The sequence below is a fragment of the Eurosta solidaginis genome, chromosome 3 (assembly GCF_040869045.1).
Source record: "Eurosta solidaginis isolate ZX-2024a chromosome 3, ASM4086904v1, whole genome shotgun sequence".
In the NCBI taxonomy this organism is placed as follows: Eukaryota; Metazoa; Arthropoda; class Insecta; order Diptera; family Tephritidae; genus Eurosta; species Eurosta solidaginis.
In genome coordinates this window covers 285,883,963-285,911,786 of record NC_090321.1, presented here as the reverse complement: position 1 = coordinate 285,911,786, position 27,824 = coordinate 285,883,963, and the positions used below count along the sequence as shown (strand labels likewise).

Genomic DNA, 27,824 nt, shown 5'->3' with positions numbered 1-27,824 from the left:
ATAAATTTTTATTATTTAAAATCCCAAAATTCTTTTACAAGAGCTATTGTTAAAACTTTTTAGTCAAAATTCAACAAGATTATGTCTGTATTAAAGGAAAAATTGCCTTCTATTTTTTGGTCCATTTATATAAAGGTAGTCCTTAAAATTTTTTATCATCTTCCTGCCAAATTTCATCATGATATCTTCAACGACTCCCAAATTACAGCTTGCAAAACTTCTAAATTACCTTCTTTTAAAAGTGGGCGGTGCCACGCCCATTGTCCAAAATTTTACTAGTTTTCTATTCTGCGTCATAGGTTCAACTCACCTACCAAGTTTCATCGCTTAATCCGTATTTGATAATGAATTATCGCACTTTTTCGATTTTTCGAAATTTTCGATATCGAAAAAGTGGGCGTGGTTATTGTCCGCTATCGTTCAGTTTAAATAGCAATCTGAGATGAGTGCCCAGGAACCTACATACCAAATTTCATCAAGATACCTCAAAATTTACTCAAGTTATCGTGTTAACGGACAAACGGACGGACGGACGGACGGACATGGCTCAATCGAATTTTTTTTTTGATACTGATGATTTTGATATATGGAAGTCTATATCTATCTCGATTCCCTTATACCTGTATGTACAATCAACCGTTATCCAATCAAAGTTAATATACTCTGTGAGCTCTGCTCAACTGAGTATAAAAAGTCAGACCGGCCGAAAAATTTTAAGTCAGCAAGTAATTGTCAAGAAATTGTAAAATATAGAAAAATGTGTTCAGAAAATGGCGAAAAAATATGCTAATAAATGTAATGTCCCCAATGCCCTTTAGTTCGATGGATGTATCGCATATAGGGAATTTTTTCATAATAACAATTGGATATAACAGTTGGTGAGAGCCAAGCTTATTTTTCGGCTTAAATTGGCTGACAAGTAATGCAGAAATAATAACCCATGACTTTTTTTCGGCCATTGCCATACGAAATTTGTGAGCAACGTAAATAAACAGAGAAAAGTCCACATTGGTTTATTGGTAATCAACTTGTAGTTAGCTCTTAGTTAGCTTCTCTTCCTGATGGGAAGTCACTAATTTATATCTATACCTATCCAACATTTTTGGAGCGCTCTCTTAGATATCAGATATTAGATATATTTTGAAATTATGAGCTCCACCCCAAGAGTATATATTTAACAAAGGACTAAGAAAACGAATTTCATATATTTTTTCCACTTTTTTATCTTATTACAAACAGAATCTTGTTATTTTGTCTTGCTTTCATCTTCTTAGAGATGGTTGACTTTAAAATCAATCAATCAATTACTCCAATATTTTGCGTATTATTTAAAGGACCTGGGTGAAGAGGTAGAGTTCATTAGGGCCATATATGACGCCAAATATAGTCCTTATGTAGGCGCCTATGATGTGATGACACTAGGTTCATATCGGACGACAATCGCCTGATCGGAAATACTTTTATTTTTGACTCATAAGTGATCATAATGATCGTATATGGTCCGAATAATGACTACTTTCTGGCTATTTTTTTATTCCAAATGTTTGCTGGGTATTTTGTAGAAAATTTATTCATGTAACAGAAAGATAAAAATGTACCTTTTTTATTTTTCTTTCGAATATTTGCATTTTGACTAATGTGTTGAATATATGTACATATATAAAATAATGCTAATGTAATCTAGTAATTTTAATTTAAACATGCACATGTAAGCTCTCTAATTGGTCTGTCATCAATATCCGTTCGGTGTTTACTACATCCTGTCGACTGGCCGATTGGTGGCTGCCTCAGGAAATTGAAAAAGTAACACTAACAAACACAACAACTACGACTATAAGCATATCAACCAAACTACATATGTATGTACATACACAAGTAATTTTATATTCATCCACACTACTCTTGGACAATCTCAATATCACTGGGAAAATATTAAAAAATAACCCCTTTTTCAAAATAAAACATGAAAATTAAAAAATAAGCTTCGTTTAAGATATATGCAAGGTAATATCTGAACATTTCAAATGACCAAAGCAAAGAAGTATGACTCAAGAATTCAAAACGATTGGGTCTTTCATTCTGAGTTCGAGTAATTGTGCCCGCTGTTGCATAGCTTAATTAAGGCAAAGTTTGCGAAATGGTATATTCACAGTCACTAATAAAATATCTCTAAAGATGTAGGAGTGAGTTGCGTACAATCAGATCAAAATGCTAAACAGACTTGTTGCGAAAAGTTTTGTGCTGCACTGGGACTTTTTACGGCCATATATTACCACACAATAAAAATCTTGCATAACTTTCGTACATTACATTAGGGTGATCCCCATTTCAGGACTTTCTTGAGCAAAGCAAGAGCCCCTAGAACTAGTCATTAAGTCATCATGAAAACGTGTTGGAAAAAATTTGGTGTGGCACAAGGCCTCCATCAACTTCAGATTTCACAAAGAAAAACATAGTCAAAATGTCAGTAAATCGTTCTTTGGCAGTAGAAGAGGACATGTAAAAACGTGACTCGAGTCGTGACTATAATCTCGGCAAGTACCATCAAGCCTAAGCATCTCTTTGTTTTTTATTGAGAAGATTAAAATTATTTGCCGAACTTTCCATTCAAAGATAAGATGAGCCATTAAGTAAAATTTCCCACGACCGCTGTGTGATGTTAGCGCGCTCCTCCTAACACACCGAAGATCCTGCGTTTAATACCCGGGCAAAGAAACATCAAAAGTTTAGAAACAAGTTTTCTTCATATGGAAAAGTTTTTCTAAATGGGGCTGCCGCTCGGCAGTGATTTGGCAAACACTCCGAATATATTTCTGCCATGAGAAGCATCTCAGTGGAAGCTCATCTGCCTTGCAGATGACGTTCGAAGTCGGGGCAATACATGTAGGTCCCGTCCCGCCCATTTGTAGGAAAAATTAAAAAGCCCTCGAGGCATTGAAAGAGAAGCTCGGTCTAAGTACCTGGTAATTATTGTTTTTACCTAGATCCTTACGGATCTCGCTACACTACTTCCATGTTTTAGTAGTAGCCGTACAAAATCTCTCGTCATACAAATAAACGGCACCCTAATGCATACCCCAGCTATAACCGAAGGCTGTCAAAGGAATTTAATAAGCGAAATTCCTAACAAACACAGAACGTGTTGGTGGAAACGTACTTATAAAGCACTGCTTAACAAGAAACATTAACACATACACACGTAGCTACCAGTAAACAAACACACTCGTACAAATGAGTGGGAACATTCACTCCAGCGGGTTAGGGGGCTTATAATATACCCGCGGTAGGTATGTCTGCCGTAGAGGAGACTAAAAAACCAAATTCATTCAAGGGGTTGTGTATCGCAACCCTCTCAACGGGCTGCCAGCGTAATATATAGCTTTTGTCAACCTCGCCTATCCGTGGCGAATTCTGTTTCATTAACAGGCAAGGTTCTGGCGTCCCCAAGTTGCTCATGGATCTAGGGGTTGGAAGGGCGGATGGCCTAGAAGGTTTCATGTGGTTACACCAAATCGTTAACGAGATGTCGGGCTAGTACCTTAATGGTGCTTCTTACCGGAACGTATCGGATCTGCATCCGGCAAAGGACCAACAACATCGATACCACTCCCCAACGCCTTACTCTGTCTCTCACTATCTGCCAAAAATTATTCATTTTAATAAAAAATACTTGAAGTTATACCGACATTGGCACTGTTAAATATTTTTCCCTGGGGGCGTAAACCCAACCAATTTTCCAGAATTATGTTTAGCCTTCGTTTTGTCCAATTTGCAGAATTACTTACTTTGATTATTGTATGTTGGAACAATTTTTTTTTGCAAAATTTGATTGGAACGCAAACCGGTTTTGGCGTTGTGTCATCTTCTGTGCCATCTTTCTTTCTCTTTACTTTGATTGGTCGAATTCTTTGAGAATTCATATAAAGAAGCCAACTTTAAAATTCGTCCTAATTGACCGACCGAAATAAAATAATAAAATAATATACTTAAATTTCGCACACCTTTCTGTTAGCTTAGGGGATGTGCAGTTTTGGGTGTGCGATACGTAGTATTTATTCAAGTATGTAAAACTCCATTGTTTTCTCAATCAATTCCATTCATCAATAATTTGCCCCTTATTTATCTTCTAATATAATTTTCAGATTGCTGTCATTCATTGCACTTTAACTATTTAACTAAATCAAAAGAAAAAGAAAATTCCTAGGACAAGACAAAACAAAGAGAATTTGTAATCAACATGACGGGAGCTGCTTGCTTCCTGTTGCTACTACAAATATTTTGTATGATGTGTTGTACGTGGTCGCAGCGGTCACCCTATTCGCTGCAGGCAGCCGTTGATGAATTGCATCGTCGTGAAGCCGCTAAATATCCATTAAATTCACCACCTCCCCAACAGCGCTATCTTGCTCGTGCATTGGGTACCACTGGCGAACAGGATTACTGGGATGATGGTAAGTAAAAGCTCGGAAAAAGTGCTCGCACCTACAATGTACATATACTTATACTCGTATATATTGTAGATATGGGTTTATGTGTATATGTGTGCTTTGAAACCAATCTGTTTTGTTCGTTTACGACGTAGACGGGGCATTACATCTTAATGGCATTTCACTTTACAATGCCTATATCTTTCATTGGAAAGTTAAGTGTTGTGCAAGTAAAATGTATAAAGTAGTTCTCATATTTGATAAATTCCGTTGCGCCCACTCAAACTCTTATAAAGCTACGTGGAAATTGTGAATACTTTTGAAGGATGATGTGCTTATATAAAAAATTGCTTGTGCGCGAATAAAAGAGCACTTCCTTAGAATTGATTTTGAAGTAATGTTAATATATAAAAAACACGCGTCACACAATTGAGGCCAATGGACTCCTAAACTACTGAACCGATTTTGCATTTTTTTGCACCTCTTGTGTAGTTTGATCTAACTTGAAATATAGGATAGGTGACTGGGTGACTCGGGTCTCGAGATATAGGCCAAAACGTGGACCTGGGTACCCCTAGAATGTGTTTATAGAATATGGATATCAAATGAAAGCTGTTGATGAGTGCTTTAGTAGAGGGTAATTTTTATACCCCTGGGTGACTAGGGTCTCCAGATATAGGCCAAAACGTGGACACGGGTACCCCTAGAATGTGTTTATAGAATATGGATATCAAATGAAAGCTGTTGATGATTGCTTTAGTACAGAGTAATATATTATCCAGAGACGGACTGGGACTGGGATTAGGACTAGGACTGGGACTGAGACTCGCAGTGGGACTGGGACTGGGACTGGAATAAAATACATTGCAGATCTTAAGCGTTGAAAAGTACTTCCCGCGATATAAGAGACACAGCTGTATTTTAGTCAAAACATATTTATTTATTTATTTTTTATTCGACCCTATTAGAAATAAAGCGTCAATAGGTTCCATCGTATTTTGTACTTTGACTAAAACTAAATAATATCATAAATAAGATATATGAAATATTTGGAAAAATTGTCGTGGCACTATATTATTGCATACATATATCCACACACTATCTCGACCTCTTCCTTTTTTAAACGGTTTTATTTATTTTTTTATTAAGCTTGGCTCTGTGTAGCGAGCGCTGTTTACGAATTTTGTAATTGAAACTTAAATAACTTCCCGATAAGCTACAAGCTTGAAACTTGGAATATACTTCAGAACCCGATGACAATGCAATAAAAAAAATAAACTCCGATAGGTGGCTCATGGATCGATACATTTAAAAAAATGTATTTTTGGTCAGATTTGGCTCATATTTGGAACAAATATTACATACAGTCCGAGGGAAGTGACATTAAAATTCTTTGGAGTTCGAGGAGGGATAAGCATATGTGGCGCAGAGTCGAGTAAAGCCTTTGGAAATATTATTTATTGAGGAGTTAGATCGTAACAAATCGTCAGGAAAGAGTCGTTGTGGCACTAAATGAACTAAATAGAATGAGAAATAATAGACAATTTAATAAATAGAAAAACTTGAAAATAATATAATTTAAAAAAATAAATTTTTGTTAAACGGTTTTACTGAAAAGATTAATTACATTAAGTAGTAATAATAGGAAAAGCTAGAAAATAATTAGGTAGGTCCTAGCTACTAGTCATCACACTCCTCATCAATCTACTCCCTAAAGTAAGTATTCTTTTCAATAAAACCATCCCACTCAGCATTTAGATGATTAAATTTTGAATTTCCCTACATATAAATACAATTTGATTACTCTTTCTGACTAAATAATGAGTTGTCATACAATTGAACAAAAGAAATAATAAAATATGAATACTTTTGATGATCAAAAACTGAATATAATTTTTCAATCACATTTTGGAATCATATTTGAATCAAATGTGTTTACTTTAGGTGATCAAAAATTTATAATCATTTTTAATTCAGCTTTCTGAATCTTTTTTGACTGAATAATGAATTTTATACTTGTTAAAATTTTACTTTTCATTGAAAATCTTATTTTTTCACATACACACATTTTTTCAATCATGAAGTTCAGAAAAAATATGTATATAAGAATTCATGAGCTTAACACCGGCTTATAATAATTGAATTTCAATTATTATGTTTTCTAAGAGAAACTGAAAAGAAAGAAACATTTACTGGCATATTGCGATGGACCCATTTCGAAAACCGCCAACGTAATCATCATCAGGCAATTTTGTAATGTTATCAAAGGTTTCACCGGGATTCGAACCGTGAATCACATGGTGAAACTGCAGTAGCTTTTAACCACTAGGCCATCCTGTTGGTATTTGTTTTCATGCTTAATTCAGTTTTTCTCATTTCTACACTAACAACACAATTGAGACATTTTTGTCTCTATATTGATTTGTATGCCATGTAGATTTGGTTTTGTAAAGTTCTTCTTCGTTGCGAATGAGAAGCTTTGTAAACTCGGGCTCAGTTGTACATATTTATGTATGTTTGTTTAATGGTGTGTTCAGTTTATACTTATATTTAAGAATTCATGAGCTTAACACCGGCTTATAATAATTTAATTTCAATTATTATGTTTGAACCTTCAACTTTTAGCTTTTTTCCTTAGCCATAAACATTTTTAATAAAAATAATAACATTTTTAATTAGCTTTTATTTTTTGTTCATCTACACCATTTCCTGTTGTAAATGAGAAAGCGTCATTCGGAAATGAGAATAGTTACTTTAAAATGAGAAAGCGTCATTTGAATATGAGAATAGTTACTTGAAAATGAGAAAGCGTAATTTGAAAATAAGATTTGTAAATTGTAAATGAGATTAATCAGTTGCAAATTAGAAAGCGTCAAATGTAAATGCGAAAGCATCACTTCGATATGAGAATAGTCACTTGTAAATAAGAAAAGTCAATTGTAAATGCGAAAGCGTCATTTGTTATTGAGAATAGTGAGTTGTAAATGAGAATAGTGAATTGTTTGTGCGAAAGCGTAATTTGGAAATGAGATTAGTCAATTTTAAATGCGAAAGCGTCACATTGAAATGAGAACAGTCACTTGTAAATGAGAAAGCGTCATATGTAAATGATAATAGTCACTTGTAAATGAGAAAGCATTAAATGAAAATGCGAAAGCGTCATTTGTAATTGAGAATACGTAGTTAATTATAAATAAGAAAGTATCACTTAAAAATTCGAAAGCGTCATATGGAAATGAGAATAGTCAATTGTAAATGCGAAAGCGTTATATAGAAATGATAAACGTAAGTAAATTTAGAGTGAGTAATCATTAAATGAAAAAGCGAAAGACTTATTTTTTGCATATATTTTTTTGGTAAGCTTTTCCGATCTATTCTGGAGATCAAACCGATCGGAAACCAATATAAAACTTATTTTTTTATTAAGAATAAAATTTGCCAATTTTATGTAAAGGTATAATGTCTCATTACCCATTTCCCACCACTGTACAAGAACTTCGACTTCTCGCCCCAGCGGGTTAGGGGGCTTAGAATATACCCGCGGTAGGTATGTCTGTCTTAAGAGGAGACTAAAATACAAAATTGATTCAAAAGGGTTCTGTAGCGCAACCCTCTCAAGGAGTTGCCAGCGCAATATATAGCTTCTCCAACCCAATTATCAACCTCACCTACCTGTGGCGAATACTGTTTCATTAACAGCCTATGCTCTGGCGACCCCAAACTCCTGATGGATCCAGGGGATGAGAGGGCGGGATAGCCTAGAAGGTTGCATGTGGTCATACCAAATCGTTCCCGAAATGGTCGGGCTAGTACCTTTTTGGCGCTTGTTATGAGAACACACCGGATCTGCATCCGGCAAAGGACCATCCACATCGATAACACTCCCCAAGGCATTCGGGGAATGTCTTTATCGCTATAACAACAACAACAACTTGGACTTCTCTTCAAAAAATGCATAAGGAGTCCGAAGTCCTAAGGACACAATGGGAATAATCAACAAATCCTTATTAATACCTATTGTTATTATAGTGAAGTAAATAGTGGTTAAATACCATCCTAAAGGCTAACCACGGTTTCAGGTTATTTAAGCAATTAGTAGGTTTGATCTGATTTCGCATTTTCAGGTGATACTTGTTATTTATAATTGACTACGTATTCTCAATTACAAATGACGCTTTCGCATTTTCATTTTATGTTTTCTCATTTTCAAGTGACTATTCTCATTTACATATGATGCTTTCGCATTTACAATTGATTACTCTCATTTGCAAGTGACTTTTCTCAATTGCAATTGACGCTTTCTAATTTTGAAATGACGCTTTCTTATTTACAAGTAACTGTTCTTATTTCCAGGTGACGCTTTCGCATTTACAATTGACTAGTCTAATTTCCAAATTACGCTTTCGCATTTACAATTCACTGTTCTCATTTATAACTGACTATTCTCATTTCCAAGTGACTATTCGCATTTTCATATAACGCTTTCGCATTTACAATTGACTATTCTCATTTCCAAATGACGCTTTCGCATTTACAATTTACTATTGCATTTACAACTGACTATTCTCATTTACAATTGACGCTTTCGAAATTTCATTTACAGTTTTCTCATTTACAAGTGACTATTCTCATATCGAAGTGACGCTTTCGCATTTACAATTGACTATTCTCATTTCCATATGACGCTTTCTCATTTAGAACTGGAAATGGTGTAGCCTTTTTCTGAAAAAGTTCTGGCAACACTCGCCACAAATCATGTTATCATAAGCAAAGAACGAAGATGACATTACTCACACATATACATATGTACATGTGGCCACCGTGGTGTGATGGTAGCCTGATCCGCCTACCACACCGAAGGTTCTGGGTTCAACTCCAGGTCAAAGGAATATCGAAAATTTAGAAATAAGTTTTTTCAATTAGAAAAAATTGTTTCCAAGCGCGGTCGCCCCTCGGCTGTGATTTGGCAAACACTCCGAGTGTATTTTTACAATGAAATGATTCTTAGTGAAAACTCTCCTGCTTTTCAGATGCCGTTCGGAGTCGGCGTAAAACATATACATAGTTCCCGTCCCGCCAACTTGTAAGAAAAATTAAGAGGAGCACGACGCAAATTGGAAGAGAATCTCGGCCTATAATTTCTTCGGATGTCATCGGGCCTTGAATTTATTTATTTTTATATTGTAGAATTCGCTAGCTTTTAAATTTTTAATAGAGCTGCTATTTTTAGTACTTAACAATTGTTTTTTGCAAATTTGCAAAAAAATATTCATTGCCGCAACCTTTCCTAAAAATTAAGCATTGCTCATTTTATGCAAACAAAATTTTTACATCGATTTGGAAAATACATATATTATTTGTAACCTCTTATGTTATCGAAATAACAAGAGATTTTCCAATGCCACCGAGAACAATTTGTTTTCACTTGAAATACTTCACTTGTTCCTCATAAAAATACACAAAATGTGAAAAAATTAAGCGCATAGTACATAAAAATGTGCTTAAGTGTCAGCAGTCGTTAGTCAACTGACCAGTACACTCGCATACCTCACAGTGTAGAGAGTGTTTTTGCATTATACCTGTGCGATAATCTGTGTGAGAGCATTAAAAATCTCTGTCCGCGGGCTAGGAAGAGATCATCACTGTATAGCATAACCAACTATGAGATACAACTATTCGAAAGGGCTGTCCGCGAAAAGTCTACACCTTAGGAGAAATAGGAGAAAAAATTAACTGAGAGTATAAAAGTAGCGCAAGCCGAGGAATAGAGAGTTAGTTTGATTATAACACGCTTAAAGTGAAGTACACGAGTAAATTTATTGTGAAGTACTACCACTTGCCATAGTAGTGTTGTAAATAAAGAACATTTTGATATACTGTTCTACTACAGTTCAGCGATTCGAACTATTATAGAAGCAGAATGGTCGAGAATTCGCAAAAGAATAATGAATAAATTCTTGTTATTGATTTTGGATTCCTCCCAAGCGAGTAATGCAGAAGTTGTAATGAGGACTTTGAATGAGTAGTTTCGTATATTTTTTATTAATATCACACTTTTCTGCTGATTTAGATGTGAACATGTTTTGAGAAATCATCGCAGGAACTTCCAACGAACTATTTTTTTCATAATGTATTTTTTAGAAAATTCAGTAAAAAGTACAAACTGGAAAGGAAAGGATGAGTTGACTTGGAAAGCTCCACAGGTACATACATATGTACAACGTTATATGCGAGTATACAAAAAAAGATGCTTAAACACAGAAGAAAGGAGAGAGGTACTCCCGGACTATTCAACCGCTTACCCCTTTTTTACCGAGATGTTCGGTACAAATATTTTTATCAAATCAAATATACTAGCTTTAATGTCCCCACGATATTCATATGTGTGAGTTAACTAAATGGGTAGAGCACCCAACTTAATGTCGGGACGGAAGGATTAATTTTTTTACTATCCCAAAATAATTAATATTAGACAAAAATTACAAATTTTACAAACAGCGATGGTTACTAGGACATATTTCTGAATCTCAAATCTTCCTCAGCTAACTTCACATCTGAACAGCGGAAATAATGCTTATAAAAGCAATGCTATAAACCCAATATTACGAAGCTCTATAATTATTCCACACAATTAGGATTAAAAAGCACATAGAATAAGTATGTACCTAAATGGCGAATAAAGAAATAGAAACAAAAAAGGCAAAACTTAGGACCAATTGCAAAGCGAGCAGCGGGGCATTTATATGGCTGAGTGGATAAAGGCATCTATCTATCTGCTTTTACACTAGTATAAAGTATCAATGTTGGAGATTTCCAGTTCAATACTCAGCTCCCGAGGAACTAGCTGATGAAGAATGTAAATTCAGAAACATGTCCTAGTAACCATCGCCGTTTGTAAATTTTGAAATTTTACTCTAATATCAATAACAAAAACAATTGTATAAAGCAATATGCGCATGTCTCGCTAATAAAATACAGATATCCTAAAATAATTATTCCCGAAACCAAAAAAAACTATTTAATTTTTAAGAGAAATACTTGCCTAGATTAAGAAGTCGTTAATATATTTTCTATAAAATTTTAAAATATCTTATCATTACTCTTACCTAAGTAAGTACTCAAACATCATTAAACTTCACTTACAGATTCCGACAATAGTCAAAACCGCAATCGTCATAGATTAAATAAGGCTTTAGCTAAATATTTAGAACGTGAAAGTTATGATAACGATCATTCTGGTCTTAGCCTGGGTCCTTTTGGTGGCTATGAATTTAAAGAGGATAATAATCAAATTGACCTTGAAGAAAAGAAACGTGCATCATACTTTAGAGAACGTGACAATAAATATGGTAAGTGAAGTATAATAAAATTTCCATTTCTACATATCCGAATTTAAAACGACTTATACCACATATGCAATGTGTTTCTCTTTCAATCAGATCATCAAAGTTTGTAGTCACTTCATGAAATGTTAGGGAGATTTGTTTTGTCTTGAAAGGTGCACGGATTGCACGAATTGTTTTATTTTATTTTTATTTTATAGATAATAAAAAATATCACGAGCCCCTCCATTCAATGCATTCTGTGCAATTCGTTCACTATTTTCTAGACAAAATTAATCAGCCTAAAATACTTCGAACAAGAACAAATTTCTTGCTTATATTGATCATATTAAAATAATTTGCCAAAAAGGCCCATATGAGCTTATATAATGGACGGCTCAATGTATTTGTTGTATGTATGTATGTAAGTTGCCAATTTCTTGGCACTCACTTAAGTCTACAATTGAGGCTTTACAAGTGAAAAGGAAATCTTAAATGCCGTAAAGATTAAGAATTGTCATAAAGGGAAAGTAAAGAAAATAGTATATACATATCAAAATTTGTAGATATGAGTGTTTCCGGGAGGTGTCGATCAAGAGCAAGAAAGTAAACTTTTGCCTAGGATAATTAGAAAACTTTAATCGTCAATTTTATTTTATTTCTCTCTAAATTTTTGAAACATGATTAATTTTATGTATGTTTGCTTAATGGTGTGTTCAGTTTATACTTATATTTAAGAATTCATGAGCTTAACACCGGCTTATAATAATTGAATTTCAATTATTATGTTTTTCTAAGGGAAACTGAAAAGAAAGAAACATTTACTGTACAGTTTCACCATGTGATTCACGGTTCGAATCCCGGTGAAACCTTTGATAACATTACAAAATTGCCTGATGATGATTACGTTGGCGGTTTTCGAAATGGTCCATCGCAATATGCCAGTAAATGTTTCTTTCTTTTCAGTTTCTCTTAGAAAAAACATAATAATTGAAATTCAATTATTATAAGCCGGTGTTAAGCTCATGAATTCTTAAAAATTATTAATTTTATTTCGTTGATTATATATGATGACCATATATTGGAACGATTTCCGTCATTTTTTGTCAAATTGGCTTTGGAGACGAAACTGTAACGGCAAATCATTCCTATATATGTACATACATCAATTATGTGAAACAGCATTTCTCATAACTGAGCGGTTAGGTTAGGTTAGGTTGAAATGGCCGGTCCATGAGAACCTCACATAGACTGAAGGAATCCGTAGTGTTACCAGAAATTTATTTAACGACCAAACTGAAAAAGCCTTCCAAAAACCAGGACCTATGTTATAAAATAACTCCGTCCTCTTGGCAATACTTACGAACTTTCGACCAACAACTAACATTGCTGAAGAGATAAAATTGATGCAATTATAATCTTTGCCTACCGTGAACCGGCTGGTTGGACCTTATCAGTGCGGCTTCAGACCTGGTAAATCTACCATCGACCAGATTTTCACAAGGCGCCAAATCTTGGAAAAAACCCGTGAAAAGAGAATCGACACACATCACCTCTTCGCCGACTTTAAAGCCGCCTTCGACAGCACGAAAAGGAGCTGCCTATATCCCGCTATGTTTGAATTTGGTTTCCCCGCAAAACTTATAAAAAAAAAATAAAATAAATGTAAGGAGCGATAACCTCCGAAGAGATCTAAGGCCGAGCTTCTCTTCCAATTTGCGTCGTGCTCCTCTTGATTTTCCCTACAAATTGGCCGGAGGGGACCTACATGTTTTATGCCGACTCCGAACGGCATCTGCAAGGCAGATGAGTTTTCACTGAGAGCTTTTCATGGCAGAAATACACCCGGAGCGCTTGCCAAACACTGCCGAGGGGCGACCCCGCTTCGAAAAATTTTCTTCTAATTGAAAAACCTTATTTCTAAAATTTTGATGTTGCTTTGCCCGGGAGTTGAACCCAGGGCATACGGTGTGATAGGCGGAGCACGCTACCATCACACCACGGTGGCCGCCCAACAACGCAAAACTTATACGGCTGTGCAAAATGACGTTGAGCAACACCATCAGCTAAGTCAGAATTGGGAAGGACCTCTCCGAGCCGTTCGAAACTAAACGAGGTTTCAGACAGGGTGACCCCCTATCGTGCGATTTCTTTAATTTGATGCTGGAGAAAATTATACTAGCTGCAGAACTTAACCGCACTGGAACAATATTCTATAAAAGCGTGCAATTACTAGCATATGCTGATGACATTGATATCATCTGCCTAAACACCCGAGCTGTTAGTTCTGCTTACTCCAAACTGGAAACAGAAGTGGTAAAGATGGGTTTGATGGTGAATGAGGACAAAACGAAGTACCTGCTGACATCGAGCAAAGAGTCATCGCATACGCGCTTTAGCAACCATGCTACTGTTGGCAGCCATAATTTCGAAATAGTAAAAGACTTCGTTTATTTGGGAACCAGCATCAACACTAGCAACAAGATCAGCACTGAAATCCAGCGAAGAATCACTCCTGCCAATAAATCCTACTTTGGACTAGGTAGGCAATTGAAAAGTGAAGTCCTCTCTCGGCGAACGAAAATCATACTCTACAAGTCACTTATCGAACCCGTCCTGCTATATGGGGCAGAAGCATGGACCATGACAACAGCAGATGAAGCGGCTTTGGGAGTGTTCGAGAGAAAAGTTCTTCGAAAGATTTATGGACCTCTACGCGTTGGCGATGGCGAGTACCGAAGAAGATTTAATGATGAGCTGTACGAGCTATACGCAGACATCAACATAGTCCAGCGAATTAAAACGCAGCGGCTGCGCTGGCTCGGCCATGTTATGCGAATGAAAGATAATGCTCCGGCCAGGAAGGTGTTTCTATCGGAACCCGCCTATGGAAGCAGAGGTAGAGGGCCGCCCCCACTCCGTTGGAAGGACCAGGTGGAAAACGATTTAAACTCCCTTGGTGTCACCAATTGGCGCCGGTTGGCGGAGCGAAGGAGCGACTGGCACGCCTTGTTGGACGGCCACAACCGTTTAGACGGTTAAGCGCCAATTAAGTAAGTAAGTAAGTAATTATAATCTTTGTACATTCCTGTATCAACCATTCATACAACGTTTTCATGCATCATAAACCATTTCGCTAAATTCTATGAAGATAACATGTCACCTCAAATAAGAGTCCTAACTGCATCTTTAATGAGCCATAAAAAAACTGTGATCGCTTGGGAAGAATTACTTTAATTGTTTTAAATAGGTTTCTACAAATGTCGTTTATAACCAAAAATAAATTTTCTGACCCTATGGCTGGAATAGGTTAGATATGCAAAAGAGTTTGGCAGAATGGAACGTCCGTCACGTGGTGGGAAACACCCATATTCACATATGTACATGAGTATATATGTATACGCGTGTCTTTCTATGGTTGCTACACCTAAAGCATGGTAGTTAAGTAACTCTATGCTAAGCGATACGATTTAGGAGTGCGAAAAGATCGGCGTTGATATGTTGAATGCTCATAAATAAGACAAACCAACGCTGCGTATGAGTAACATTTCATGAAAGCTAAGATATATCGCCACCAGTGTTGCCAGAATTTTTTCAGAAAATAGGCTAGAGACAAAAAAAACTAAAAAAGGCTAAAGCTAAAAAAAATCTAAAAGTTTAAGGCAACTTTTCAAGCGTTTTGTTCATTTTATTCAAAACAAAAAACGTATACTTCTAGTAAAAAACTAAAATTAATTTGTACTCCAATTTTATAGAAAATAAATAAAATAATTTACAGATGGCACGCTTTTTGTAAAATTTTTTTAAAGTGACGTATTTGAGACTCTTTTACTATTTCAACTACAGCATATCTGTCATACTGAATACACAACATCGCTAAACAAAAAACAAAAACTGTTCTAAGTAGGTTTCAAATAGCTCAAGAGTGCCTGTAAAGGAGAAATAGTTCTGTAGTTTTACGCCCAATATTCACATTTTTCCAAAAGTCTGAAATTTAAAAAATAAAAATATGGTGTTCTGAGTAATTTTTCAATGGTTCTGGAGCTCTTTAAAAGGAGAAAAAAAGTTCTTCAAAATTTCGGTCAACATTCACATTTTTCCAAAAAAAATATTGAAAATTAAAAAAATGCTTTTCAATGGTCTTAGAGTTCCCGCAAGGGAGAAAATTTAAAAAAATGGTGTTGTGAGTACATTTTCAATATTTCTGTTCCTGGAAAGATAAAAATATTTAAAAAATGTGGTAATTAGGCGTAATTGTGCAGAACTCTTTTCCTCATTTTCAGGAATTTCAGGCTAGCTTTACTCAAAGCCTCTATTTTTTCATTTTGATAATTTTTCTAAATTTTGGCGTTTTAGAAATATATTATCTCATTCGTTCAGAGCAGTTTGCAATGGTTCAAGCCACCTTTAATGACAACAAATATAATTGTATAGTTCTTTTGTCTACTTGTGAACTTAGAGAACCAGTTAAATGTTTCTCAAAAGCAAAAATTTAAATTTCGCTCGAAAGTAGTTTTGAAGCAGATGAAACTGCCTATTGAATCGAATAGCAATCACACCGAAATAAATCGCTATTAGGCTGATTTTGCTATAATAAAGTTAATATTCTTCGATTTCTGAATACCATAACGATAGCATTATATGTTATTAAGCACCTCAAAGTTTTAACATCCAGCCCAATTTCATTCAATGTTCTTTAAATTTAATCTACACCAAATTGTTAATCTAGATTTTATAAAATTTTGAAAAAAAGCTAAATTTTGCTTGGAAAAAGCTGAAATGGCAACACTGATCACCGCCATTGTCAAAAATCTTATATTTCGAAATTATCCATCTCCCAGGGACGGAACAGGGCTTCCATTTCGATTCTCCGAATGGGTTCCCGATTCCCATTTCGTTTCCGTCTGTTTGAAACCGAAAGTATAACGAATGTCGATAAAGCTTACGCACTTCGTGCCTTTGTATCTCCAAACTTTATCGGCAATGTTTTCGGAATATGTTAATGGCTATTTTGAGGATATAATTTCGAGATTAATTAAAGGACCGCACGCCAAATATTTCGGCTCCTCTCGGGATCCTTCACAAGTTTATCTCGGAATCATTTCGGAAATATCTCTGGATGTCTGTTTCCGGATCATTTCGGCATCATTTTTGTAACTATTTGTTACTGTTAAACCCACATTTTGTAATAGATATATCTAAGCGCATGATAAAGGGGCGCTTATTTGAAGCCTCGAACTGGACTGACTATATCCATAACACTTTCCTCATCCTACAGGAAGTAATTTTCGTTAACAATAACAGTAAGAGGTTCCTCCCAATGCTGATGGCATAGCCATTTAGGCTTTGTACGTAATTAAAATTAATTACATATTACTTCGAATTATGAGAGGCTTAAGTATTCATGCACATTTATTACAGATCTGCAGCCTTCTTCAGCATTTCGTGAACGTGAAACTCAAACACCTCCCGGCGCAGGAATATCCATTCCCGAACATTCCGAATTGACAGAACAATTCTTGAAAGAAATTGAAGAGGCACAGGAACATGAACGCGAAGAACGTTACAAAGACGCTTTGCGCAATCTATGGGAAAAATATCAACAGCAAGAGAATGAAATTGAGGGTGATTTATTCGCGGAAAAGAAACGAGTTCGCATACCCCCCTATTATATGTTGATGCAAAAGAAACGATCGTATCCCGTTCTACCATGGCTACCATATGCAGAACGTAAAAAGCGTATTCCAGTTGCCAAACGCTCAACAAAACAAGCCATCAATGAAAGCAACAACTTGGGTAAGACCGACGATAAAGTAGCAAAAGAGCTTAGTGAGCTATTTGGCTCTGGTGCTGCATCAACCACAGGTTATGAGAAAAAGAAACGTTCGATTAATGAAGAAATACGAACATCATCAACACGTGCACCAACAACTGCATCAACTACAGATATGCTCTTAGAAGTACCATCCAAGAAGGATAATGCAACTGAGGCTGCCACATCTGTAGATGCCCATGATGGTCATCAGCATGAACATGAACATGCACATGAACATAGCGGACATGCGCAAAAGAAGCATAAACATCGTAAACGAAGCGATCATCATGGCTCACACGATGGTCACGAGGAGGGAGAGGAAGAGGGTTCCAAATCTGAGGAGCACGAAGAAGAAGAAGGAGAAGATGAGGATGAAGAAGGTAGGACATTAAGTAGATATTTCAAGAGTTTTAATATATGTATCTGGTTAAGATTTTCTAACTAATCTCACTTTTGTTTGATATCGTAGAATTTGAAGAAGAAGAGGCAGAAGGACGTAAGAAAAAACGTGATTTGAAGGAAACTAAACGTTTGAGTTTTAAATTACCTTACGAATCTGCACGTCTAAGCAAATTACGACAGAAAAAATCGATTGACTGGTCAACTTATTTTGGCCTTGATCGTAAGAAGAAGAGCGTAAAAAGGGAGAATGGTTCAGGGTAAGAATATTATGAGGTGATATGGGCAGTATTATTTCTTGAGCGGAAATTTTGAGTTAAGGTGTGAAATCCTGGGACAAGTAAAATATATTCTAGAAACAATTTTTCTAAACGGTCGCCAATCGACAGGCTCTGCGAGTGCACATATTCTTAATATCGAAAGCTTCTTAGAAATAACTCATCTGCTTTAATAGGAATTGGAGAAGAAGTTCGTCCTTAACTTCTTCTGGCGTATATCGCACCAAATAATTTTTATTACTAGAATACATTGCTGCATAATTGTAAGAATTCACATCTTTTGTCGGACGTGCAAAGAGGTTGGAACAAATTACCCAAAGACGGAGAGATAAGAAAAGAAAGAGTGAAAAAGATTATGATGGTAAATACCTTTCAGAGACTGAGTGTGTTCAAAGTGTAACCTGAATATTGTTTGATGATCAAATGGAAAACCCTATTACTTATCAGAACCCTTCCTACTTGGTTGATCATATGCAACTTATGTCTCCCTTTTATTTCTCTCAAATTGATTGGGCGTTTACCGTAAATTCATCGAGTGCTTTACCCTCATTTGCCAGCTCATAATCTTTTTCGTTATCTTCAAACCCCCAATGAAAAATAAAAAAAGAAAAAACAGTTTGAACTTAAAGCCTGACTCCTCCTATTTTCAAAAAATTCCTTTATTTTGCATTTTCGTGCATATATTACTGAGGTACACATTTTCAAGGCAAGTTTTGATGCCTTAGTGAGCATATATACATATTGTAACGAATTTACTGAAATGCCGCTTATTCCAAACCTTCTGCTAACTTTCGAATAGCTAAACTGTTGAATAAATAACTCCAATATTCAATAAAGCAAAATGCTCTTTATAGGACTACTTTGAGAGTACTTCACAATAACTCTTATTTCACAACTAATTGCGTGTTTAAATCAAGCAGTTTGATGCCTCAGCTTGCGCTGCTTTTATACGCTCGGTTTCCTCGTTCACCGACTTCTCTTAAGATCTAGTAATTTTGTGAACTTCATGCTTGGTTACCAGCCATATACATGTATATTTGTAGTTTGTAGCCATATGCGTGTGTATATGTGAGTACTACTTCGGCTGATGATAGCATGGGTTTGTGAGTATCTCTCTGCTGCCTTGTATGTATGTGTGCACATGATGATTGATTTGTTTACGTACATACGAGTAACTGCTTAGTATCGGATTAGTGATGATAGTATCGCTTAGTGATGCTAATATTCGTCACAATATTTATGTTTTACCAAAACAAAGGCAAAATCATTACTCTTTCAGAAATATGTTTACGTAAAAGTAAAATTCTTGTTTCATGCCACATAAGCTGAAATCAACTAAAGGAATGCACAAAAGTTCATGCTACGAGGTTAAAATTTACTAAAGTCGTATGCGAAGCTGACTGTAAGTCTGAACGACACAGTGAAAAGAAATACAAATTTCATTAGGTTAGGTTGATCTGGTTGGTAAATAAAGGCCTCACATGGACTGAATGTGTCCATAGTGTTACCGAAATTTGTTTGACGACCAAACTAAAAACCTCAATTGGGTGCCAGGAATTCTGTTAAAGAATAACTTCATCTTCTTGGTATATACTAGAAGTTTTCTAGAACCTAGCTTAATTGCTGCCTCAAGGTTCGAGAACTCTGCCGCCCATAAATGCCGGAGACTTGACCTCGCGAAAGCAGGACACGAACACAGAACTTCCAGCAGCTAGTACGTCCTACATCTGCTGTTACTTACGAGGCCCTAGACACATACCATTACAAACTCTTCTTTAATGGAGTTTTTAATTACTTCTTCGTTTTTTATACTTCCGAATGCTATTAAAATTGTGTCCGCGTAAGTTGCAAAAAAACAACGCAACAAGTTAATTTTTGGGCACCATCGAATAAGGTGACAAAAAACGTTTCTATGAATGTTTGTTCCGCCGGATATGTATTACAGGCGATTAATCCATAAAAATGGGCCTAGCAGTAATCATACTTCCTTGTCGTGTTGTTGTGGTAGCTTCCTTATATTTTTTTTACAATTAATAAACGAGTCTTTATGCTAATTTCCCAGATAATTTTAAAAGATCTATACCTTTATGACGCTAAAAATAAACGGTAAATGTATTGCAGGCGGGTTTGATGGGGCTCGACCCCTCCTCTGGCCTCCGCCAGGCTGCGTTGGACTTGTCGCGGAATGTGGGTATGCTTGCCTTTAAGCACGAACTAGCTCGTCGGATATGGGTGGGTTTCGTTTTCCACAGTCCACGCAGCAACCGCAATAAAAAAAAATTCATACCCTTCAGTGACACCGGAGTAATCACTCCACCCTCGTAGCATCTGACCAGCCACGGCCAATAGAATCATCAACCCCCCCTTTCTAACTCTCAATACCCCTAACTGTCCTTGTCCGTCCCCTTCGTACCCCCCTTGACCGAGTTTCGGTTCGCCTCCTTTGTATGAGGCCGGCCAATCCGCCCCTCCTCAACCTTTTGCCAACCTAGGCCCTTGTGGCTGGCCCCTAAAATTCCCTACACCCCCCATATTCATGAGTCACTCCCCACGCTCATGCCACCCTAACACTCCCCCATGTTATCCCGTCCTCGTCCGTCATGACCCCGTCAAGAAATTCACTCATCACACCTTCACTTCAATTTAACAATTCATTATAATGTTTATGTTGAAATGTATGAGATGGGTCTCTCATTGCCCTCGCCGTCCAGCTGGAAGAGCACCCCTCCGATTCCCGTAGTGGACGCGTCACACTGGACATAGAAAGGCTTTGCGAAGTCCGGATTGACCAACACTCTTGGCGATACCAGCACGTTCTTCAATTCTTGGAAAGCAGTAACAGCCTTATCCGTCATACAAAACTCCTTCTTCTTCCTCAGACAATCCGTCAACGGTGACGTGATGGTAGCAAAGTTCGGCACAAATCTCCTGTACCACCATGTAAGTCCCAAGAATCTCCGAAGTTGTTTGATAGTTTTCGGTACCGGAAACTGCACCATCGCTTCGAGCTTCGCCGGATCCGTCCGCAGCTCTCCCTGACCTATAATAAACCCTAGGTATGGGATCTCTTTCTGGCAGAACTTTGATTTCTGCACATTGATTGTCAGTCCGGCCTTCGCGAGGCACTCTGCTATCTCAGACAAGTGTTGAAGATGAGTTTCGAAGTCCGGTGAGCAAACTAAAAGGTCATCTATATAGATGAAAACATTGTCCCGGAGTCTGGACGGAACAACACGGTCCATCAGGCGACACAGCCTTTGGCTGGCATTACATAGGCCGAACGGCATGACCTTGAAGTGGTAAAGTGGGCGGCCCGGAACCGTAAAGGCGGTTTTCTCCCGCGATCTCTTTTCCAGCGGGATTTGCCAGAAGGCGTCCTTGAGGTCCAGTCCCGTTATGAAGAATGTGTCCTTGAGTCTGCTGAGTATTCCCTCCACATGCTGAGTGGGATACGCATCCTTCTTCGTCCGTTCGTTCAGCTTCCTCATGTCGACGCACAGTCGATTCTTACCCGGCTTTTGGACCAGCACTATCGGTGAGCTCCATGCGCTGTCACTCTCTTCGATGACGCCAAGCTTCAACATCCGGTCTATCTCCTCATACGCACATTTCTGCTTCACTGGCGACAAGGGATAATAGCGTTGTTTTACGGGCACCGTCTCATCATAAACATCGATGACGTGCTCCATCAAGTGCGTTTTCCCTAGCCCCAATTTAGCAGAAGATGGGAATAGACTTTTAACGTGCTCCAGCTTAACCTTCTGTTCCTGTGATAGCTCAATCACATTGCTGTCCTCACCAGTTATTTCCGAAATTGCAGTCGGCATCAGACCAAACTTATCCCAGAAATCTATACCTAGGTAGAGTCTCTGCTTCAAACTCGGAACTATGTACAAAGTCAAATCCACTGTCGTCTGTCTCCACTGAACCTTTGCCTTTAGCTTGCCGATGATTGCCTGCACCTTTCCATCCGCTGTTCTTAGTTCCTCGTCCATGGATTGAACGTCGTCCGTACCCAGCATTTTGACCGCGTCTCCACCTACGCAACTAACCGACGCTCCGCTGTCCAACAGACCCTTGATCTGGACTCCATTTACGATGACTTCAGTATATGGCCGCTTATCCAATTCGCTTCGGATAATGGTCGCTTCTAGGGCTCGCCTAACATGTTTCCTCTCTTTGATTTTATCTCGCAACTTCTCAATCTTTCTCTTATTCCTTTCTCTATGCTTCCCTTTTTCCTTTTCCTCAACCTTATCCCTGAATATTCTCCTCCTAACTTCCAGGTAGTGCTGTCTTCTTTCATTCCAGGTTCTATATAACGATGTTCTCTTTGGCTTCGGTTGCACTGTGTTCTTAAGTATTGTCACTGTTCTTGTTTGTGGTCCGGGTGTGGCTGGTTCTGACGGTTCTTCCCGAAGTTGCCGCCAGCCATGTGGTTTTCCTGTTTGCATTTGTCGCACAGCACAAATCTCGTTCGCATCTCGTTGCATTTGAAGCAAACCAGGTCATGGAATTTGGAACTGCACGCCACATCTTCTCTCGTATCCACCTTCTTAACCGTTTGACAGATCCTCGCCTCTGCGGGTCCTCTATTCGATTCGGTTCGGTGAAACGCCTTGCGATCTCGACCGTCCAGCGCCTCCAATGATACCTCCTCCGCGGCGTCGCATGGGTCCTTGTGCGGCTCTGCCTCTACCTCGTCGACCAGCTTCCTCCTCGGAAACTTTTGCTCTTGTTCCTTGAGGTGCTTCTCGGCCCGCCTGCACTCCTCCTTCAGCTGCTGCAGCGTTTCTATGTGACATCCAAAAATCAAGTTCTTAATTTTGTATTTCAAATTTCGTCTCATCAGGTTAACTAAACTAAGCTTGGGCATCCGATCCTTCATCGTAAATGCCATACCCTTGATGCTTGCTTAAAATTCGTCAAATGTTTCAGAAAATTCCTGTTTCCTTTCGTTCATTGCCTGTCTAATCTCTTCGTCGCAATCGGCTTTCCTGAACTGGTTCAGCAACGCGCTACGGAGTTCGGTAAACCCTACATTTTTCCCTTCCGAATGTTCCTCCATAAACAGCCAAAACCAATCCTGTGCCGATCCCTCCAAAAGCAAATGAAAGTTGGCATATAAATCCTCCGAAGAAATGTGACGCTTTTGTAACGTTTCCACCCGAAACAAAAACCTTTCAACGGGTATTGACTTCGAGTTTCCCGCATATCTCAAGCCCCAATCTTTAATTATTTTAAACTTCAACTTGTCGGTCCGTGCGACCCCGGTGTTACCATCTGGTGAATCGGTGAACAGCCGCCGGCAGGACTGCGATCGCTGATTTCCTGACGCACCATTTGACTCGCACTCTTCGCACGAACGGTCTACCAACGCCTGTTCCCCTGACCCCGATTTCTCGTCTAATTTATCATTACTGTGGTGTCTCTCCACGGCTGAGACCCTATCCCCCAAGCTACGCACGTCCTTCCGAACTTTCAACATCGCTTCATTGATAGCATCCGCCGTGGTTTTATTTACGTCCATCTGGTATTGGAAGAACATCGACTCGAACTTCTGCAACAGTTCGCCGCTGCCTTTGTCCAACAGCGACACTTCTGGCGAAGGAATGTCACCCACGGGTATGATCCGCTGGCCTCCACGCGATGTCTCGACCGCTTGATTTCCGTCATCGCCTATGGCGCCTTCTTCCCTGCTGGTATCCTCTTGCTCGACTATGGCACTTTCGTCCTCGCCGGCGATTATTTTCGAAGTCCTATCTTTATCCCCCACTTGCTTCTTATTACTGCCATGCAGCCCTGCTTTCCGCGAACCCCTTCTCGTCATGATACAACCGAGCTATTATCTCCTCACAAAAAGTTTTGTTCGCGAAGCCCAAGCCGTGCGTTTACAAAAATGTTAAAGTTTATATACGTGTTTCGATATGTAAGTTTCAAGATTCAACTTAAGCGTAGATATGTAGATATATATATGTGTACTCAGGTTATCTCTTCTGAAAGTTAAATTCTGCGCGTTAGAACAGCGCATCAACCCTGATAAAGCTCAATGTCCGTTTAGCAATTACCGTGTAATATAGTATTCCTTTACTATTCCGTGTGAATTTTAAATAACGAATGAATTGTTTCAAAAGTGTGTGTGATGAATTTCTTCCCAATCGGAAGCCCAGTCAAACTGCCCCAACCCCTCAAAAATCGTCCTAACCAAAACCCCTGAGTGGACGCTCCAAAGCCATGCGGACTTGATCTTCATCCGCATGGGATGGCCACGAACACCCACTTAGCCCAGACCGAATTCAGGACTACCTCAAGCGTCACGCACATGCGTCGAAGCACGACAATGTAGCCGCCCCGGCCCGATCCAAACCCAACTTCAGTAAAACGAGTGTGGGCTACCTCAATTAATACGCCCTAAAATCTGACGCAACCACTGTAGCCGCCCACCAGTTGAACTGAACTGATACTTCAAGTCGCATGTGGAACTACCTCAAGTGCGCGTCCTGATCCACCACCTGCACTGTAGCTGCTCCACCTCGACCTGAACAGGCCCCCCGATATTCCTTAAATTGTACTTATATCCCTTCGCACAATCATCCGGACATACTTCCCCAAAATGAGCTGCGTCGGGATCCCGCCCCTCCTAATGATGATTCTATTATGCCTCAAAATTTTTAGCCAGATGCAGAAGTATTAAATTTGAAAAAAAAAGTCATGAAGTACCCACTTTCATGGGGCCCCACACGTTGGGCGCCATTTTATTATTGCAGGCGGGTTTGATGGGGCCCGACCCCTCCTCTGGCCTCCGCCAGGCTGCGTTGGACTTGTCGCGGAATGTGGGTATGCTTGCCTTTAAGCACGAACTAGCTCGTCGGATATGGGTGGGTTTCGTTTTCCACAGTCCACGCAGCAACCGCAATAAAAAAAAATTCATACCCTTCAGTGACACCGGAGTAATCACTCCACCCTCGTAGCATCTGACCAGCCACGGCCAATAGAATCATCAACCCCCCCTTTCTAACTCTCAATACCCCTAACTGTCCTTGTCCGTCCCCTTCGTACCCCCCTTGTCCGCCCCTCCTCAACCTTTTGCCAACCTAGGCCCTTGTGGCTGGCCCCTAAAATTCCCTACACCCCCCATATTCATGAGTCACTCCCCACGCTCATGCCACCCTACCACTCCCCCATGTTATCCCGTCCTCGTCCGTCATGACCCCGTCAAGAAATTCACTCATCACACCTTCACTTCAATTTAACAATTCATTATAATGTTTTATTTATTAATCAATATGATATGACAACTTAACGTATGGTTGCTCATCGGTGCAACCCCTGTGCATGGACACGGTTGAGCCGAGCTCGGAACAATCACTCCAAAAAGAAATGAATTCAAGAACCTACAGGCCTACCCTAGGACGTCCCAGCATCTGACCTGACTTTCGGACTAATGCAATTATTCATGTCCGATCTCGAACCTGTATGCGGCCCCCCGGTATCATATCACATGTATTGCACCGACCTGCACTTCTTATTGGGATTTTACATCACCCTCATATTCACACCAGGTTTTGGGAACTCATATCTCACCTAAATCTATATAGATTAACAGCTCCTGGCTGATCACAAAAATATGCCTATTTAAATTCCTATCTCACTTAAATGTAGGTATACATATACAAAGTGAAAAAAAATATATGCAAGAAAGAGGTTAATCTATCTTAGGTGAAGGAGGATCTGGTCAAAACAACCTAACATGACCAAAGGTTACGGTTCGCGATTGAAGATCGCGATCTCGCATACGCGAGTTTACAGTCCTGGGTTACGCTGTCCGATTGTTCCAACCAAACCCTACCGCACTCTTACTGTACTAATTTTATTATATAACTACCACGTATGTATTCTTGTATTTAAATAAAGTATGCAAAAAAAAAATGATAGTGTTTTACCACCAAATGTATTGACCTGATGCACTCTAACTCACAACTCCACTGGTGTGTGCGTTCTACCTCACCACCTTCAAATCCCTCGTCTGCTCAATGAGCCGAATGCGCCGCGATTACCCACACGTGGAAGTGAATAGTTGCATCAAATCAACACATTCGGATTTACACTTTCACTGGATCACAATTGGTTCAGACACTTTGCTCGTGTGCATTTATGGGCCACCCCGCTGAAACGAACTGAAAGGACCAATCTTCCGTGCGAGTATGAATCCTCACTAATCCCAAAAACTCCCGATCAGGGTTCAGGAAATGCGCACTTGGTTTTCTTTATTCGAATCGCAGCCCTGCATGATATCTTATGCGATGTCTTCCAAGAAAAAAACACGGGTAATTCTCCCAATTAGCGCCACGGTATGCTCATGCATTCAGCGCACGACTTTATGCTTGTTTCCGGGTGTGCCAGCGCAATTTACTGGATCCAAATGGATGCCAAACTACGAAATACTTAGTTTTACCTTGTTCTTCCGATATTGTGGTAATTTGTGTGGGCTCCTGGCAGAAAAACCAGCTGTTTTTGATGGTGTGCTGCAACCTGAAGGCTTCACCTTTATTGTGGGATGGTCACGGAGCTGCGCGAACCTTCCGTTTCCGTTTGGGTTAGTCACTCAAAGAAGTTCCCTTCCGCAGCCGGGAAATTCACTGGCTATCACCACGGTACTCCACTCACTGGTACTGGATAGGATGCCCAAGATTTTTTTGGGGATAAAATTTTCGTAACTGGCGTGGTAGCCGTTTTCACCAGAAAGAACTTTTCCGGATATCTGTCACCTTAGCTGCGGCTTAACACTATAGCTTAGTGGCAAATTTTACCTTTTGTTCGCCAGCACTTTGGTGTGTTCGATTACCAATTTAGATCCAACTACGGTTTGCGATGCAACTGAGTCGGATTCAACTTTTCCATCGCATTACCGGTCGATCGCAACCAGTCGGTCGTAACAAATGATACGCAAATATGTAATGGTTTAGTCCCTTAAATAAAATATTCGCAGATAGTATTCCTAAAGCATCGAGCTAACTAATTTAAATTACCCAGTTGGGGTGATATTCCCCAGTTAGTGTGCTTGAAATCCGAGATTTGGGCTGAGCCCACACGCTACAACATTGAGCATAAGCTCTTTGCATGACATCCAATGGGTATAGCCTGGAACGTCCATCAAAAGAAGAACTTAAATGTCTGACGATGCTTATGTAGCAAATTTCCTTTTCTCAACTTAGCTTAGTTAGATCATTTTTAACACACTTATATTAGCTTTATTTGGATGTTTGTATGAATGTATGTGACAATTACCAAGTATAAGTACATTTCGACTGCTGAGTGGAATATCACCCTATCTCGGCTGCCGTTTCGAAAAGGCCATATCTCAGAAAATGTAAGGACGTTCTTGCACCGAATTCTGAAATAGGGCGTTTTCCAAACAGCCGCCGACATAGGGTGATATTCGTATTCCGCTCATCAGTCGATTTTATTGGTACTTGATATTCAAGATAGCAAGATCAATACACCATATTACAAACTTAGATCTTTTTTTGTTAAATAACAGCCATGTTATTTTTTTGAATAAATAACTACTTGGCGCGATGAA

General features: G+C 38.7%; 1 protein-coding gene across 3 annotated transcripts in view; it reads left to right on the top strand.

Moving 5' to 3' along the window:
* LOC137245762 (neurofilament medium polypeptide) overlaps nt 1–27,824 on the top strand; it is a 47,746-nt gene that overhangs the window by 15,084 nt on the left and 4,838 nt on the right. For all 3 annotated transcript variants that reach the window (XM_067776926.1, XM_067776924.1, XM_067776925.1), the window contains exons 2-5: nt 4,143–4,451; nt 11,573–11,776; nt 17,171–17,944; nt 18,034–18,223. In XM_067776926.1, coding sequence (XP_067633027.1) covers nt 4,238–4,451; nt 11,573–11,776; nt 17,171–17,944; nt 18,034–18,223 — 1,382 coding nt within the window. In that variant the 5' untranslated portion in view covers nt 4,143–4,237. The remainder of the gene's footprint in view (nt 1–4,142; nt 4,452–11,572; nt 11,777–17,170; nt 17,945–18,033; nt 18,224–27,824) is intronic.